General features: G+C 43.5%; 1 protein-coding gene across 1 annotated transcript in view; it reads right to left on the bottom strand.

Annotated features, from left to right (window-relative positions):
* Nucleotides 1–20,020, bottom strand: part of FNTB (farnesyltransferase, CAAX box, beta) — a 65,632-nt gene that overhangs the window by 42,839 nt on the left and 2,773 nt on the right. The window contains exon 2 of the mRNA XM_047735490.1: nt 7,705–7,769. Coding sequence (XP_047591446.1) covers nt 7,705–7,769 — 65 coding nt within the window. The remainder of the gene's footprint in view (nt 1–7,704; nt 7,770–20,020) is intronic.

The following is a 20,020-nucleotide window of genomic DNA, read 5'->3' as shown; positions in this document are numbered from 1 at the left end:
AGAGATTGGGGTGGGGATAAGACTAGTGGCAGGAAACCAAACCCACAATCCAAGCATGCTGTGATGTGTGTGAGGGGAGAAAGACAACAGACTGGCAGCCTGAGGGGGCGCTGGGGGGGAGGCAGGCAGTTCAACCAGAGGAGGGGTAAAAACTGCTGAAGACCTACAAATGGCTATCAGACACATGAAAAAATGTTCATCATCACTAGCCATCAGGGAAATTCAAATTAAAACCACATTGAAATACCACCTTACACCAGTTAAAATGGCCAAAATTAGCAAGACAAGAAACAACATGTGTTGGAGAGGATGTGGAGAAAGGGGAACCCTCTTACACTGTTGGTGGGAATGCAAGTTGGTGCAGCCTTTGGAGAACAGTGTGGAGATTCCTCAGGAAAATAAAAATAGAGCTTCCCTATGACCCTGCCATTGCACTACTGGGTATTTACCCCAAAGATACAGATGTAGTGAAAAGAAGGGCCATCTGTACCCCAATGTTCATAGCAGCAGTGGCCACGGTCACCAAACTGTGGAAAGAACCAAGATGCCCTTCAACGGACGAATGGATAAGGAAGATGTGGTCCATATACACTATGGAGTATTATGCCTCCATCAGAAAGGATGAATACCCAACTTTTGTAGCAACATGAACGGGACTGGAAGAGATTATGCTGAGTGAAATAAGTCAAGCAGAGAGAGTCAATTATCATATGGTTTCACTTATTTGTGGAGCATAACAAATAGCATGGAGGACAAGGGGAGATGGAGAGGAGAAGGGAGTTGAGGGAAATTGGAAGGGGAGGTGAACCATGAGAGACTATAGACTCTGAAAAACAACCTGAGGGTTTTGAAGGGGCAAGGGGTGGGAGGTTGGGGGAACCAGGTGGAGGGTACTAGGGAGGGCACGTATTGCATGGAGCACTGGGTGTGGTGCAAAAACAATGAATACTGTTAGGCTGAAAAGAAATTTAAAAAAAAAAAAAAAAAAACTGCTTGAGAGCAAAGATGCTGAAAATGCAAGAGCCCAGAGAAAATCCACCAAGGACAGTCCCTAAAAGAAGAGGGAGGAAGGAGGTTTGGGGGCAAGAGTTCAGGAGAGAGGAGCCTGGCAATAAGGATGGAAGCTCCATTCTCAGAGATGGAAACAGTCACAGAAAGTGTGAAATAAGACAAACACAGGACTTGAAAGTGGGGAAGAAGGAAACTCATGCGGGATAGCCCGGAGTTTCTCAGGAGGTGGGGGGTGAGGCTGGCCACTGGGGTGAGTGTGTTAGGGAATCCACAAGAGAGGAGTGAGGGGAGCTCACAGCAGCAGTGAAGGCCCAGCTAAAGCTTGTAGTATAACTTCTGGAGAAGTTGCTCAGCAGGCAACGTCGCATGACTTTTCTCCTGGGAAATGTGGCTGGGACCCATCGGCAGAAGCGCCAGGATAGGGATGCCAGGGAGGGACTGGGAGGAGGGGAAGAGCTTGAAAGGTGGAGGCGGGAAGGACCTGAATGAGCCCAGGGAACTGCTGACAAATAGCTCAAGAACCACGATGGCGCAGGCTGAGAAGCTGGGGGCAGCCAGGATGGGGGTGCAGACGAGGAGAACCAAGAGGGTCCACGAGACCGTCCATGAGGGCAGGCTGAGAAACCCAAGGCAGATGAGGGCAAGTACAGAATCTGGAGGCAGATCGCCTGACTTCCAGCTCTGAAAGGACCCATTCACGGTACAGGCTTTCTATAGGTCAAAACTCTCCCATTGAAGAAACAGTCGAAGGAACTTGAATACACCAAATACCTTGAAAGGCTAAGCCACAGAGCAGAGAAGGGAAAAACAGAAGAGAACATGAGCCACCTCATTTGGAAATGAGGTAAAGGGGTAAAAAGGTAAAAGGGTCCTGTAAATAAGATTTTGTGACCTTAAGTACAGTGCTAGGGAAAGGGACCAGGTGAGAAGGGGGGTGCACTTACTGCAACCACCTGGTCAGTTCGCCCCCCTACTCCACTGCCTGGTCGCTCTGAGGAGAGCTCCTGCCTGGCTTGCATATCTGGGCCCCGCACAGAGCAGGCTCTCGACATCTATTTGTCGAATGAGCAGAAGAAAGAAGGAAGAAACGCACAGTAAGGCCAGTTTCTGACTGACCTAACAAGACTGTTTTCCCTGGATAGGTAGGTGTCCCTTCTGTTTAAATGAATGACAAACCTCCAGGGGAGTTCAGGTTCACTCGGAGAGGGCAAGGAGATGGGTGACTGGACTGGCCCTGGAGTCTGCTCCTCCAGCTCTCCTCCATGCTCATACCCTCCACACTGAGGAGACGTGCCTGCCACAGGCTGCCCTCCCCTGTGGGACTGAGAATTCTGAGAGCCCAATTACACAGCTAAGCAAACATTTCCTCTTAGTGGGAAAACAGAAACAAGAAACGTGGAGAAGAAACCCTTTTCCTTGTTATCTCCGCACTCCTCTCACTTGACAAGGAGGGGGCTTTTCAGTCACTACAAAGTGAAAGATGTCAGGGGCAAATGCTTTTCTGCCTCAAGGGGTAAGAGATCCTGCCTCAGGGGTACCTGGAGCCTCATCTGCCCAGAAACACCTAACGGAAGGGGGCCTCAGTCACCTTTGCTGCAGCTCGGGGGTTGGACCCTATGGACAGGCTCCCTCACAGCACCCTACCAGGGGAACCTCACCCACAGCCAGGCCCTAGCAGCCCTGCCGGGAGGGAACTAATGAGTTCCTCTAGCTGGTTTCATCTGAAGACCAGCCACAGGCAGGAAAACAGAGATTCTACACCGAGAGCCATTTCGACAAGCGAAAATATTCTCTTTCATTTTTGCCCACTTATTCAAACACACACACACACACACACACACACACACACACACACACACTCTAATGCTGACATGCATAGGTTATTCTAAAATCTTGCAAAAGGTCTCTTTGTTTACATAGAGCTTCAAGGGCCACAATGCTGAATGAATTTTAACTTCTCTGAGGCTTATTATTCTTTTACTAAATATTTCTTTTAAAAAAAAAGACTTTTTTTTATTTATTTGACAGAGAGATCACAAGCAGGCAGAGAGAGAGGGGGAAGCAGGTTCCCTGCTGAGCAGAGAGCCCGATGTGGGGTTTGATCCCAGGACCCTGAGATCATTACCTGAGCCAAAGGCAGAAGATTAACCCACTGAGCCACCCAGGTGCTCCGAGGCTTATTATTCCTTTAAATTGAAGGGACATATATCCAGTTTCTTTTAGTCACCAAAACTGTACTAAGAGCCTTATTGATATGGACTGAACCGTGTCCCCCAAAATTCATATGTTCAATCCCTAAACCCCAGTGGGGCTGTATTTGGAGACAGAATCTTTAAAGAGTTATTTAAGATTAAACAATGTCTAATGACCTTATAAGAAGAGAAAGAGATACCAGGGAGGAGCACATACAGGAAAGGCCATGTGAGGACACAATGAGGAGGACACCGTCTACAAGCTAAGGAGAGAGACCTCAGGAGAAACCAACCCTGTCAGCGCCTTGATCTTAGACTTCCAGCCTCCAAGACTCTGAGAAAATAAATGTCTGTTGTTTCAACCACCTAGTCTGTGGTATTTCATTGCAGCAGCCCTAAAAAACCAATACCCTTACTATTCCTTTATTCTCAATTCACCTCTGTCTAAAAATCTTTTCTGTGTAAGGAATTAAAATAAAAAGCTAGAGCTCTTCCCCTTTCCTTCCTGAACAATTCAGCCCTAAAGCCAGGCCATTAAGTGAAGCAGAACAACACGGGCTCTGTGTAGGAGGGGGGCGGCGGGGCGTGGCAGGGTGTCAGTGTTCGAGAGGATGAGAAGGACATCTATGTGGCTGTGCAGAGGGGGATGGGAGATAGGGATACACAAGAGAACGGATCAAGTAAATATGTTAAAGATACTGGGAGTCCAGTTCCACTATCTGAAAAAGAACTTAGAAATATAGGTGTACTGGGCAGCAACGTAAACTGTAAATACAATGTAACTTCTTACTGTGACTTGAACCCCATTGGGTTCAAGACCCTTCATGATGTGCCTCTACCTATCTCTCCCCAATCTCATCTCAGACCCTCACTAAACTCCAGTCACACTGCCTTCCTTGTGATCTGTTCTTTTCAGTCTCAAGACCTTAGCTCATGCTGTTCCCTCTGTCTGGAATGCTGTGACAGCCTCCTAAACTCCTAAACTCTGACCAACTCCTGCTCACCCACTCGGTCTCAGCCTGAGAGCCACTTTCTCTGAGAGGCCTTCTGCCATAGACTGAATGTTCACGTCCCTTCAAAATTCATGTTGATCCTAATTCCCAGTGTGATGGTATTAGAGAAGTGGGGCCTTTGGGATGTGATTAGGTCATGAAGAGATTAGCGACCTTACAGAAGAGGCTCCAGAGAGGTCCCTCACCCCTTCCACCTGAGAACACAGTGGGAAGATGGCCATTTATGAACCAGGGAGTGGGCCCTCATCTAATACCGAACCTCCCCAGCCTCCAAAACTGTGAGAAATAAATGTTTTTAGTTTAAACCACCTAGTCCATGGTAATTTGTTGTAGCAGGCAGAACAGATTAAGACACATTCCCTAACTTCCCAACCTAAATTACACCCCCCCCTCCCCGCCCCGTTTACTCTCTCAGAGTGTCCCATTCCCTTCCTTGACACTCATCCCATTGGTAACATTGTATTTGCATTTGTTTGTTTAATGGCTACCTCTTCCATGAGACTAAGAGCCCAGCAAGGGCAGGACCTGGGTGGGCCTTGATCACCCTGTTGCCCAAGAGGAAAATGACATGGAAGTACCTGAGAGAAAGAGAAAGAGAGGGAGTTTAATTTAATGCATCTAGGCTTTTTAACCAAAGCTAATGGAATAAATGAAAAAGGTGAATTCCTAAGTGTGTGGAATAACCACAGGGAAGGAAAAATTAGCTTTCATGGGAAAGCAGGCTCCTGACAAACAAAACTGTTAAAAGCACAGTCAAAAAGATCCTTGGGAGGGACTACCTCACTCCAGGAGAGGATGCAGGCTTCACAGTCTTAGAGAAAGAAATCGTTCCTGGAATGGGGAATAATTGTAGAAGGTACTGACATTCAGCTTCAGCCTTGAATTTCAGCCAAATCTGCTACTGGGCTGTGGCACTGGAAGGTTCAACAGGCAAATGCCTCCCTCAGCATCATTCCTGGCATCCCTGGACCTGTGCGCAGTCAGTGGTCCTGGATGTGTGTGCGATGCTATTACACCAACCAGCATCATAACCTCAAAAACAAACACGCCGTGTCATTTAGATTTATTGCTAGTATTTGAATATTCACTTTAGCTAAAAATGAAGGTGTTCCTATATTATGTCAGACTTTCTAAAATTTGACTTCTAAAATGTTAAACATTGAAATTGTGATAATAATTTAAAATTTTGCTAAATTTTCAGGTTTATTCTTTTATCCTAGAAGTTAGTTCTATGATGGTGGTGTTTGGCTTCAGCCTTATATTGATAAGTTGATTTCTATCAGCCATTCACTCAGCCTTTCTGCCAAAATGTGTAATATCTCTAATATTCATTAGCATGCTATGACATAATGATATACTTATTAGCATCCTTTAAAACACACTTTTCATAGGCAACGATAAAATGGGAAATGTCAGATTCCTGAAATAAACCCAGACCCCCTGACATATTCTACTTCCAGAAAGATCCAAACCCAGGAGGAACATTTTTGTCTTCCACCCACACCTGACCTAAGACCTATGAATTCAGGGGATTTAATTTTTTTTAATTGTCCTCTGGCACCCTTCTCCAAACACCACTTCTTCCTCCCAGACTATGTAACCTCCCTCACATCTCAGTAAGAATAAAAGAAAAGTCCAAAGGTCTGTTATGATGGTGGGTGAAAAGGAACGTCAGATGATCAAAGGTCCCTTTCGAAACACAGGGATCATGTGTCCACAGGGCCTCAGACAGCAGACAGTGACTCAGAGGCCAGTCAGGTGAGTCACCGGGGATGCAGCAGCTAGGCACAAAGACCCCCTGAAGTAATCACACCCCTCACCACCACCAAGTCCCTCTTCCTCTCGAGAAGTCTCGTCTGCACCGGGCAGAGCTGGTGCCCACGCACCCCCCTCAGCTGTTTGCTGACTGATTTGTAAAAACACTGTTTTCTCTTTAGCACAAATGGCAGAGTACGACACACATTTTTCTGTATTTTTATTTTTCCATTTAATATACCTTGGAGATTATTCTAAGATAGAAACTGTGTTTAAATAAAAACTTGGAAGAAATAAACAAATTGTTTTTAAAAACCTATTTGGTAAAAATGTTATTTAAGTAGAGTTGACATACACTGCTGTATTAGTTTCAGCTTCCGAGCTATGGAAACCAATGGCTTTATTTCCTATCTCCAGCTGTGGCTCCAAACAAGCAATAACTCATTTATTGAGGACTGAGCTTTAGGTTAATATAGAAATTTAGTTCAGCAGTTTGGGGAAAGACTCCTCTAGTTAGCTGGTATCTTCCCTCATGCCTTCCCCAGGGAAGAAAAATGAAGATGACCTTCTCATCTGCCTTTCCCTTTTTCCAATTTGCTTTTTCCAATTATTTTCTGCCTTGGCTAATCAGAATTTTCAGAAGAAAATTTCTTTTTCAAGGAAATAGTGGCAAAATATAATGGTGGTAAAAAAGACACAAAAGGAACTTGGGCCAGAACCACGCATGATGTTCCAGTAAAACCAGAGCACTCAGAGCCTGACTAGCCTGGAATTATTCTGTTCAGTCTCCAAAGCACAGGACTCAGGGCTCAGGCAGGACCTTGGGCACCCGCCTGCTTCCCAGCCAGAGTGAATTAGCCAGCAGCGCAATGGCCCTTTCTTCAGAGGGGGTCAAGGCAGAGTGTGGGATCACTAAGATAAAACCATGACCACACACAGTTTTGGACTCCTAATCTGTTCTGATGGCTGGAAATACGACACAGGATGGTTCTGGAGAGACAACTTGGGACTGGGAGAGACATGCTAATAGAGGGATGAAATATCCTCATGAAATCTAATGTGATACATTATAAACTACAAACAAGGAAAAACAAAGTTTCAACTTAAACAATAAATTTAAGTTAAGCTTATAATCCCCTTTATGGAATTTCTGACATCAAATTGCTTAGAAACCTTCAACTTGCTAAGTGCTGAGGGCAACAAAAGCCACTGTGTGTGCTTCCTGGAGACTGCATCCTTGGGAGCGGTGCCACAGTTACCAATAAGGGCCGGACTGGGAGAAGCTCAGACTCATCACCTCTTTCCAGTCAAAGCACAACAAACACACATCAAGAGAATCCAACCTTTGCCATCCCCTGGACTTAAAGTGCCAACGAAAAATAAAACCTCAAGAGTTCTGATCCGAACCACCAGAGCATCAGGTCACGACTAAGCAACAGAAACATGAATTTCCCCTCCCCATCATCAGACCTCAGAGTCCAGGCCTAAAAGGGTCTCCCCATGAAACACCTGATGGTTCAGATCAAGGAGAGCATCTCCTCTAAACAGCTTTGTAACAGAGGAAGGAGTTGGGGTCACTAGCTTACCTTAGGTGGCCACAAGGTCAAGGTCAAGAAACCCTTCTCCCAACAGACTTATCCCTTGAGGTTGAACAGGCTCAAGGAGGAAGGAAGAAAGGCTCTCACAGGAGGGGCTGTCTCCCCAGTGCCCCCACACTCCTAACCACAGCTTACCTTGGTACAAGATGGTTGAACTTGTAAGAACTGAAGACGTCCTGGATCTTTTCTTCTACTTTTGCCTGGTAAGAATGCAGGAGATGGGAGAGAGAAAACAGATACAGATAAGTCCTCTGTCAACTTTTTCTTCCAGTTGCCACAAATGTCCATTGGCTACAATTGCTTGGTGTGGTTTTTGTACTTCATAGGACTGTGAGCCCCGATTCAAGGGCTCTGTAGGATGGCAGGCTTAGGACAGACGAAGCAGAGATAATGTCCTGTACCATGCTGACATTACCCTCAACTTCTCCAGTCAACTATCCATGTATCCAAACTAATGGTGGTCCTGGAGTTTGGCTCACTGGCACCAGCTACTTAGGGAGCAGACAAAGCATTTTGCTTGAGAGATTTATTCTTGCCTGCTCTATGAAGTTGTTTAGGTGTTCGCTTAACTGGCCATTCACAAATACAAAATTAATTTCTGCTAAGGGTCATACCTTTTAATGTCAGACTGAACCATTTAAATACAGATTGAACATTAAAATTCAATCTGTATTTAAATTCCCTATGGGATTTACAAGAACATCAATCATGGAAACACCAACGAAACAGCACATCTGGTCATTGGTCCTATGTCACACACAGCACTCAACAGTCTCATAATATGCAGGATCTCAGAAAGCCAGGTCACAAAAAAATCCAGATCGCCTGTTTCCTATGAAAACCTACCACGACATGGTCACACAGTTCAGCTTCTGTAAGGAAAGGATACAGCAGTGCAGAAGTGGGCTGGTTAACAGGAGACAGGGTTTCTCCTTCACTGGCATCCCTGTTCTTGGTAGTGAGGCACGTCCTCATTGAGATTTCAAGATACGTAATAATGTCCTCTCTGGGAATTTCAAAATGTATTCTTTATCTCTGAATGGTCCACTGAGTTACAGCGTCTAGGGCCTTGACGTATGTGCAAGAATTATTTGTGATGATGAGGGGAGCAATGATGTGAGTCATCTAAAATGGCAGCCAATCTAAAATTCATTTATACTTGGTTTCAGGATATGCTGTGGTATTTGCCTCTGAACATGAGTTTGAGGGATAATCTGGCTAAGAATTCATAGTATTTCAAAAAACAGACTGAAGTCACTATAAGAATCTGACTCATGAGGAATAAGGAAGCTATCCCAATTCTTCATAATTCTTTTCCTTTCTAGACTCTCACATAAGACTAACATAAAGCACCAGCCTAAAAGGAAGACAGACTGCATTTCTCAGTTACGCCTTCCTTAGCTGCAAGCTGAAAGGGACAGAAAAACATACAAGAAACATAAGTCAGTAAGATCATGCAAGAAAGATTTGCCTACAATATCCTATTAGAGTTAAGTGAATTGATGAATTCTGAATGAAACAAAACCAACTGGGAGGAAAACTCACTTTGTTTGCCCAAATACAAGCTGACTCAAGTCCACACGACTTAATAATATTCCAAGGCCGGGGCACCTGGGTGACTCAATGGGTTAAAGCCTCTGCTTTCAGCTCAGGTCATGATCCCAGGGTCCTGGAATGGAGCCCCGCATGGGCTCTCTGCTCAGCGGGGAGCCTGCTTCCCCCCCACCCCCCACCCACCTGCCTCTCTGCCTACTTGTGATCTCTGTCAAATAGATAAATAAAATCTTAAAAAATAATAATAATAATATTCCAAGGCTGATGGATGAGCCCATTATAGCCTTAGCATTCTGACACTGAGATCCTTACAGAGAAAAGGATCCAGCCAAGAACTCCTTCATGAGCAGACCCACCTTCGGCTCCCCCTCGGACAACAAAAGCAGCCAAGAACTAGCTGAGGAAAACAGAGTTTTCCTGCTAAACTAGGATACCTGACAGACAGAAGGCAGAAAGTACTTAAAATATTCCCAACACTGTGTCATTTCTCTTCGGAGCTCCTAATCACTCTTCTGCAGAATGAACAAGAGATATTCCAAAGCAGTTAGTAACAGACTCAACGGTCTGAAAATTTAAGTTATGAATTCTAATAAATACCTGAGTATTATAGGCCAGCTGTTCATAAAAATGGCCAAATAACAATTCCCTTTATCTTCTCTTAAGAACTGGTATATGTTTCTAATAGCTTCATTGAGATATCATTCACGCACCGTTCAACTCACCCATTTAAAGTGTATGATTCAATGGTTTTTAGTACATTCACAGAGTTGTGCCTCCATTACCACAATCAATTTTAGGATATTTCCACTACCCCCAAAAGAAATCCTGCACCCCTCAGAAGTCACCCCCAACCCTTCATCTTCCCCAGCCCCTGTCAACTATTCATCAACTTTCTATCTTTACAATTTGCCTATTCTGGATATTTCCTATAAATGTAACCACACAACACACGGTCCTTCGTGACTATCTTTTCACTCAGCATAATGTTTTCAAGCTTCATCTATGTTGGGGCCTGAACCATTACTTCATTTATTTTATTACCAAGTAATATTCCATCTGGTGGATATATCGCATTTTTTTTAATCTATTATTCATCCATTGATGGGCATTTGGGTTGTTCTCATTTGGGGGCTATTAATAAAGTCGCTAGGAACATTCTTGTGTAAATTTTCAAATGGATATGTGTTTTCATTTCTGCTTAGGTATAAGTAAGTACCTGAAAGTGGAATTGCTAGACCATATGGTCACTCTATGTTGACTCTTTAAGGGACTATCAGACTGTTTTCCAAAGCAGTCATAGCATTTTATATTCTCACCAGCAACGTATGAGCGTTCTAATTTCTTCACAACCTCACCAACACATGTTACTCTCTGTGGTTTTGATTATATCCATCCTAGTGGGTGCGAAGCAATTATTTCATTGCAGTTTTGATTGCAATTCCGTCATGGCTAATGATGTTGAGCATCTTTCTATGGGCTTATTGGCAATTTGTATATCTTCTTTAGAAAATATCTATTCAGATACGTCTTTTTTTAAATTGGGCTGCCTTTTTATCACTGAATTGTAATAACTTCTTATATACTCTAGATACAAGTCCCTTATCAAATACATGATTTACAAAAATTTACTCCCATTCTATGGGGCACCTGGGTGGCTCAGTTGGTTGAGCGACCAACTCTTGGTTTTGGCTCAGGTCGTGATCTCAGGGTCATCATGGGATCAAGCCCATGTTTCAGGGTCATGGCATCGGGCCCCCTCACCACTCAGCAAAGAATCTACTTGAGATTCTTTCCCTCTGCACCCGACCCCCACTCTCACTCTCTCTTTCAAAATGGATGAGTGAACCCTTTAAAAAAATTTTTACTCCCATTCTAAGTGTTGTCTTTAGGAACTGGTATATTTTAGAAAAAGATCACCTTAGAGCACACAGTATGGTTTCTAGAGTACAACTTTAAAAATAATACTTAGCAAGAAGCCTGCAAAATTTTTTTTGACACATAGTAATGGATTAATATAGAAATTAAAAAGAACTCCTCTGGCGAGGAGAAAATCAAAGTCATCTCCAATACATGCAATATCCTTTTTTGCCTTCCCTTCTCCCCATATGGCCTGCCAAGTGTTATATAAAATCTGAGTAAATTTGTTACCGAGAAGATGCAAGCATTCTTTGCTCCGATTTGTGGAGCAGAAGGAAAGGAAGAAAGTTAGTTGTGTACAAAGGAGTTACCATAACAGGTAAGAGCCTGCCATCCTTAGAAAGCCCAGCTTGAACGGTTGACCCTTGGCTTATATACAGAAACCTGAATGTGGGAGGGTCCCCACCATCCCAAGAACTGATGCATGGCTCACTGTGCTGAAACTGCCTAAACCTTATTTATGCTCAACAGCTACTCTTTTCTGGGAGTCTGTAATTTTAAGACAGACAGAAGGTGCATATGTGACCAACCCCCAGTAAGAACCATGATCCTCTGAGAAGCCTCTGAGAAGCTTCTCTGGTAGGCAACACTTTGCATGGGTAATCACAATCTGACGTCTGAGAAATTAGGTACGTCCTATGTGACTCCACTGGGAGAGGATCCTTGGAAGTTTTTGTCTGGTTTCCTCCAGACGACACTATGAGTCCTTCACTGGCTGATTTTGCTTTGTAGCCTCTTGCTGTAATAAATCATAAATATGAGTACAACCTTGCTGAGTTCTCTGAATCCCTGTAGTGAATCAACTAGAGGTGGTCTTGGGGACCTCTAATACATTAATAGATTTGGAAATTTAACCTTGATAGAATTAAGGGAGGCAGTCATAACAACTGCTTAATATCCATAGGCAAGATCTATAACTAAATTCCTTTTTAAAAATTCTCACTTTATGGGGCGCCTGGGTGGCTCAGTGGGTTAAGCCGCTGCCTTCAGCTCAGGTCATGATCTCAGGGTCCTGGGATCGAGTCCCGCATCGGGCTCTCTGCTCAGCAGGGAGCCTGCTTCTCTCTCTCTCTCTCTCTCTCTCTCTCTGCCTGCCTCTCTGTCTACTTGTGATCTCTCTGTCAAATAAACAAATAAAATCTTAAAAAAAAAAAAATTCTCACTTTACTTTTTTTTTTTTTTTAAGATTTTATCCATCCATTTGACAGAGAGAGAGAGATCATAAGCAGGCAGAGAGGCAGGCAGGGAGAGAGGGGGAAGCAGGCTCCCCGATGAACAGAGAGCCCAATGCAGGGCTCAATCCCAGGACCCTGAGATCATGATCCGAGCCAAAGGTAGAAGCTTAACCCACTGAGCCACCCAGGTGCCCCCAAATTCTCACTTTAAATGTAAGAGAACTGACATTAAGCATGAAAAAAACAAAGTTACCTCAATCATGAAAACTCTGAACACTATATAGCTCTCAAATCAGAATTCTTTTTTAAAAAATCAGCTTCAATACTGCATAGGGATTCTAAACCATGCCCACTCTCCCTGAGCTCTCATTTTATCTTGGACTTCCATGCTTCCTTTCCATCCCAAAGGAACAGACTATTATATTCTAGTCAATCTCTCCCATGAGAATGCCAATAGGCAAGGCAGTCACCAACCAGGTACAATACAAAAGCTGATTAACAGCCCCATAACAACAGGTAATTTTCTCTTGTATATATAGCAAAGGGTCCATAGGTTCATTTCCCTTGGGCACAGGGCACACAGCTCATGACCATGTTAATGAAAGTGATACGACTCTTTTGGGAGAAGGATGACAGCCGAAAGCATCAGATCTGTTTCAGAAACAGTGCTATATGAAATGTTATAAGAAAGGCCACCAGGATTAGTCACTAGAAGACTTAGTCCCAAGGGATTAGCTCTTCAAAGTTCTTAAAAAGCCTGGGAGAAAAAAAAAGTAAGAGGCTAGTTCAAAACACACACACACACACAAAGAGAGAAATTCCTGGGACAATAGGGGAAATTTAAAAATTTTAAATGGGATATTAGATGATATTATAGAATTTTTTTTTAATTTTCTTGGTGTGATGTTATTTTCCTTATGTAGAAGAATATTCTTTAGAAATGCATGTTTTATTATCTTATCAGATTCAGGAAAAAATATTGGCATATACATATATACACATGTGTGTGTACATACACACACACACACACACACACACACACACACACACAATCGTGTCCTGGCTAGATGATCCATTGGCTTATCTCCTCTTTTGTCCTTAACTAGGCTGTTTCACACTCCATAGATGTAGAAGTTAATTTGTAGAAAACTGATAGTTATGCAAATATTCTTACCCATAGATATGCATATGGTATCTGGTAAAATGCAATTAATGATCATGGAATGTATACTGAACCAGTTTTGCTATGCCTTTGTAATTTCACCTCAGCATTCCTTATGTGCCTGTGAATGTGTGGCACATTGAGTTCTCTTCTGAACTGGTTATCACATCCTATCAATTCCATGAGTTAGATCTTTGATGTGTTCATTTTATATTTGTATGAGTCTTGATTTTATCCTCTTTTAAAATTTATCCCTTAACCGTTTATATGAAGGACAAAGGTTAGGTAGACGGTAAACAGGTGTTGTCAATTTTTCGGTATATTTGAAATTTTTTATAATAAAATGTTGGGAGGGAATTATTAAGAATCAAAACAAAACAAAAAACTTAATACCCAAATTTCACCATGACTACTGTATCTAGGCATAAGAAAGATTTCTGAAAAGTCAAATACATTTGCAGATACACATACAGTGCATCCATATCCCAACTAAACCGTGACTTTTATACTTCTGTGGCCATGTCTGCATCGCCAAATTTTAGCAAGAATCCTACCAAACTGGTTTGGCCAGAATCCCCCAACCTTAATATCTGATTATCCTCATCAGTATCTGACCGGGTTCCTCATCCTCCATCTTCCCTCAGTGATGTCTGCTCACGCTGCCTGCCTTTAGGAAGAAGCCCACGAAATTGGCTTGGCCAGAATTCCTTCTTTCGCCTGACCCTTCCTTTTACAAAGTTTCCATCCAGCAATGCCTCCACCTTGCTCCTTGGCTATAAAACCCCACTTTCCCTTGTCATATTCAGAGTTGAGCCCAATCTCTCTCCCCTAAGCAAAAGTCACTGTAGTAATAAAGTCTTGAATAGAGACTTCCTTTTACAAGTGTCACAAATAGCTTTTTCCTTAACAATACCACCCACAACCACCCGCGGAGTGACTAAAGTTGAAAAAACCAACAACACCAAATGTTGGCGAGGCTGTAGAGCAACCAGAACTCTTGTTATATAATGCAAGTGAGGGTATAAAATTTACAACCACTCTGAAAAAGGATAGTAGTTTCTTATAAAACTCAGCATACACCCATCCTATGATCCAACAATTCCGCTTTTAGGTCTTCCCTCAACAGAAATGAAAACACATGCTCATAAGAAGACTTCTGCGAGAGTGTAGCATTTATAGCCGTTAATATCCAAAGCTCCAAAATAATATCCAAATATCCAAAATCTAGAAATAGCTCAAGTGTCCATCAAGAGGAAAAGGGATTTAAAAAAATCAACAACCATGTTAAAAGGAGAACTGCAGGCCCAAAATAAAGTCACTTATGCTAGGTCACTGAACTAGGGCTTAATACCTAACCTAATTGCACTTTCAATCTCCCCCAGAAATGTAATTTTTTTTTTAGAATTTATTTATTTATTTGACAGAGAGAGATCACAAGAAGGCAGAGAGGCAGGCAGAGAGAGAGAGAGGAGGAAGCAGGCTCCCCACTGAGCAGAGAGCCGGATTTGGGACTCGATCCCAGGACCCTGATCATAAACTGAGCCGAAGGCAGAGGCTTAACCCACTGAGCCACCCAGGTGCCCCCCACCCCCAGAAATGTAATCTTAACCAGTCAAGAATTTTCTGGTCAGTGCCAATAAGGTAACCTGTCTCATGGGCCCTCTCTATGGATGTTACCAAGGGAAGGGGGACCTCACCCAAAATAAATATTTTCTTCTGTGGGCCTTTATTTTTTTTTAAAGATTTGATTTATTTATTTGACAGACAGAGATCACAAGTAGGCAGAGAGGCAGGCAGAGACAGAGAGAGGAGGAAGCAGGCTCCCCGAGGAGCAGGGAGCCAGATGTGGGGCTCGATCCCCTGGGATCATGACCTGAGCCGAAGGCAGAGGCTTTAACCCACTGAGCCACCCAGGCGCCCCTTCTGTGTGCCTTTAAAAAACCTTTCCCTTTCTGTAGCCCTTTGGAGTTCCTTTCTACTTGCTGGATGGGATGCTGCTCAAATAATGAATTGGTTAATAAAGCCAATTAGATCTGCCAATTTATTCAGTTGAATTTTGGTCTTTTAACAGATTCGGTGGCAGCACTGGGATCCAAAGCAAACTCGTGGTGGCATCTGGAGACAGCAAGAAACAGGTCTGGTGCCCTGCAAACCCTTCTGAGTTCACGGTCTTTCTTGCCATTTCTGAGAGCTGCCGGCGAGCTCTCGGTGGAGCTCCCCATCTGACTAGCTTTCCAGTCTAGGGTTACTGGTCGGTCCACCCCCAGTCCTTAGCCCTTGGTTGAACCTGCAATTTCACACTGGAATCCCTTCCCCATTTCCAGTCCACAGTCTGGACTGCCAGTTTAATCCAGACTGGAAATTGCTGGTGATGCACACGGGGCCTTGTATTAGCCAATCTGCAGTAACTTCTAAACCCCAGCCCTCAGTTCTGTCTTCAGATTCCATGCTGGGAACTAGTGGTGGCAGTTGCGATTCTCCATTTGTTTGGAATCAGTCCATGGTCCCCCTTCTTTGAGGTCAGCTGGTTTAGTCTTTTCCCCAGTCCCTAGTTCTTTGGTTCCTACTGGTGTCCACATTTCCATCTCCTCAGTTGGTTTGATTTCCGTTAATGTGCACATGAGGTAAAGGCTTAACTAACAGAAAAATAGTAAATTAATAATAATAGAATGGGATCCTCAGAATCTAAAGAATTAAGTGTTCACCTTCTGTCACATATGCTTATTTTATACCTAAGAACTATGGCCCCAGAAGCTATAAATGTCTACAAGCCTGTTTTGTGTCCTAAAGAACTTAGCTTGATAACTGTCAGGAGCCCCAAACTAATGCCAGACAGAATAAGGCCAGTCAGAAGCACAGAATAATTTCCATTCTGGTAAATGGTAAAAAGCAACTCATGCATTTAGTACTTTTTCTTCCACAGCTTCTATCTAAAGCCAATCTAGGGGCGCCTGCATGGCTCAGTCATTAAGCATCTGCCTTTGGCTCAAGTCATGATCCCAGGGTCCTGTGATTGAGCCCCGCATTGGGCTCCCTGCTCAGCAGGATGCCTGCTTCTCCCTCTCCTGCTTCCCCTCCTTCTGTTCCCTGTGTGTGTGTGTGTGTGTGTGTGTGTGTGTCTCAAATAAATAAATAAAATCTTTTAAAAATAAATAAATTAATTAAATAAAATAAAGCCAATCTAGGGGCATCTGGGTGGCTCAGTTGTTAAGTATCTGCCTTCGGCTCCGGTCATGATCCCAGAGTCCTGGGATGGAGCCCTGCATCCGGCTCCCTGCTCAGTGGGAAGCCTGCTTCTCCCTCTCTCACTCCCCCTGCTTGTGTTCCCTCTCACACTGTCTCTCTGTCAAGTAAGTAAATCTTTAAAAGCAAATAAATAAATAAGGCCGATCTAATGACACACCAACTTTTATATCACGAACTATCACGTCCCTTCTTCCAACATCTCCCCCTCCCTCCCAGAGGAGGACCCTTCCAGAAAGTGGATTTGCTGCCTGACACTCATGTTAATGCTGAAGATCCAGGAAAAGAATCATTAGTAGATTAAATATAAGGCAAGGATTTAAAAAAAAAAATCCTCAGGAAAAACAAATCACTTTATAAGCAATCCTTACAATGTACATCTGCATATAGGGGGTTTTTTCGGTCCTTTATTTTAAATACAAAATACCAGTTGGGGTTGACATTATCAGTCTAAAATAACCTCAGTCAGTTTGTTTTGGTTGCTGATAGAGGTAAGCTGATGGTATCAGGAAAGATGACAAATTAAGCACAGATTTAGCAATTATTCCTGAGGATATGAACTCACACTTCTACATGTTAAATTGCCACTGTTAATCCTTTTAAAGATCATTTTAAAAAGTAAATAAATAGTAGTTAAGTTGTGGTGATCACAGATACCAACTGAACACGTTAAAGTTGTGGTGATCACAGATACACACCAACTGGACACGTTGTAAAAGGGTCCTAATGTTACACAAGTAGGTACCTGTAACTTGGGATAGAATATGCTTAACCATATTCAAAAGGGATTTATCTCAAAAAAACAAAAATGTGGTCTTGAGAAACACATTGGTGGACCCAAAATGTGGTTCCAGCAAGATAAAAATACTAAGGTCAAAGATGTAGGTGAAGATTTTGGGGAAAATTTTTTTATAAATAAAGAGGGAAAACAATATTTCTAAATTAGTGTGATTTTACAAAGTGTGTGATTCTAGAAAGGTACACGTACCTAAATATAAAATCTAAATTTTGTAGGTAGGCATTTGATTTGTTTACACATTTAAAAGTATGTATATTTTCAAGTTGACCAAAAAACTTTTTTTTGGACTTTTTAATAGGAAAACTGGGGGAAATTTGATATTTGGAATTACCTTAGAGTTGAGCAACATGATACATGCTGAATTTCAATAAAGCAAAACCAGTTCACCATAGCTAGCCTGCTGACTGTGTGGCCAAGCAGAGCTCTGGTCCCTTCCATCCGAAGAGCAAAAAACTAGTAAGTTTGATCGTATTTAGTGACTTGTTTCACCTACATTTAATAATCTTTCAGAGATTATAACTTGAAATAAGTCAACAGAAGGTGTCCAGGATTCATTCCTGGACCCCTGATGTTCCCTCCGTCAGGAGCTGCAGTGGCACAACGCTCAACTCTTGAAGCCAGCTCCCCAGCCTGTCTCCATCCCTCTCCACCACCCACCCCCAACCCCCCTGGCTTCACCCACCCAGCTGACCTAATTTTCTACCATAGCCAACCAGCCCCCTCCATGCCCGGTATGGTGGAGTCTTCGTCCCTAACCGCTCTTCTGACTGGAATGGCTACCCACCGATTCCATCCTTTATAAGCCAACATTCTCCATGAAGTTGTCCTGACCACCTCAGCCCACAACATATGGCTTCCGCTCCCCCAAACCCTTGTGCAATGCAATCATAATGTAGCATTTACTTACATGCTTTTGTATATCCTTCTGTGGTTGCCTCCTGCATATTCTTTTTTCTCTCTAAGAGAAAAGAATTTTGAGGGCGGGAACTAAGACTGCTAATCCTTCCAGATACTCCTCACGATTGATTGTCATTTAACTGAATGCTGTCTAATGACCTCATGCCGCTTCAAGTGGAGGATACTTTTGCCCATGTTTCTAAGGACAAACTAAAAGAAAAACAGGAGTCGTACCTTCTGTAAGCAACAGTTTTTGGCAAACCTACTACCTCTGAGACTGTGCTGGTATTAACTCACAGGCCTGAATCACAGAGCATTTGCAAAAGGGGAAATGCAGGTAGCGCAAAAAAGGAAGACAACCACATCTTGTTTTCTAGAGTTGTAAAAGCTTCTCCAAGCACCAAGCCATTTGGGAAACAGCTTGTCCAGGCAGAAATCTTTACAAATACCTAGAACCTGACCACTGCTCAGTATCTCCACCACCACAGCCTGAGCTAAGCTACCATCATCCGTCACCTGGAGTACTGCAACAGCCTCCTAGCGGGTCCCCCTGCACCCTTCTTCACCTCCTCACAATCCCAACAGTGACCGACATGGGCCTGTGAAAATGCTAGTCAGATTGGGCTGAAACTCTCCAATCGTGGATCAGTCTGATTCCTGACAGGAAAGAGATAGCACATCTGAAGTGGGTGATTTGAGGAGAGTTTATCAAAGAACTAGTTACACAAACCGTAAGAGACTCTTAATCTCACAAAACAAACTAAGGGTTGCCGGTCGGGAGGGAGGCAGGGAGAGGGTGGTGGGGTTATGGACATTGGGGAGGGTATGTGCTAGGGTGAGTGCTGTGAAGTGTATAAACCTGGTGATTCACAGACCTGTACCCCTGGGGCTAATAATACATTAGATGTTTATTTTTTTTAATTAATTAATTTTTTTAAAAAGAGAACCAGTTACAAAAGTGTGGGCAGGTGTAGGGAAACCACAAGAGAGAGTGCAGTCCCCTAGGGCAGGCAACACAGGGGGTACCCAATCTCCACCTAGGCCTGAAAAATTGTGAAGAGAAGGAGCGGAGAGGGTGCCTGAGAGCTCCAATGAAAGGTGCCTGTGAAGAGTCCTGACCTCAAGTCTAGAGACCGCCTCCAGACCACACAATCTGTCAGGAAAGGAGTTAATGCGCTAATCTCAGCCTCCGTCTCCCTCACTCCCTATCAGTACACCCCATGGCCAAATACACCCAGAGGCCGTAGGGCAAGGGAGCATGTCAGTGCGGGTCCACCTCTAGGGGCACAACTACAGAGCAGGGTGGAAAAGGATAAAGTGGATCTGGGGAGGTGACAAAAAGCTATCCAGCCAAATGGCTCCCCATCTCGGTCAGGGTAACTGAAGGTATACTTACAATGGTTGATAAGGCCCAACGTGATCCGACCTCATGTCCTATTCTCCTGTTTACTAACCTCTGCCCTCACAGTGACCACTCACTCCACTCACTCATCAGGCACTAGGGGGGCCTCAGGGCCTTTATACTTGCTGTTTTCTCTGCCCGAAATACTTCTTCCCCAGACACACGCACGCACGGCTTGTTCCCTTACTTACTTCAGGTCTCAGCTCAAGTGGCAGGCACATCATCAGATGGTCTCCCTTACCACCTGATATAAAAACCTTTCCTGCTCCTCCCCCACCCATTCCTGGCATACTTCATCTCTC

The sequence above is a fragment of the Lutra lutra genome, chromosome 7, assembly GCF_902655055.1.
Source record: "Lutra lutra chromosome 7, mLutLut1.2, whole genome shotgun sequence".
NCBI classification, from domain to species: Eukaryota; Metazoa; Chordata; class Mammalia; order Carnivora; family Mustelidae; genus Lutra; species Lutra lutra.
The sequence above is the reverse complement of the archived record's forward strand: the minus strand, read 5'-3'. Positions and strand labels throughout refer to the sequence as shown.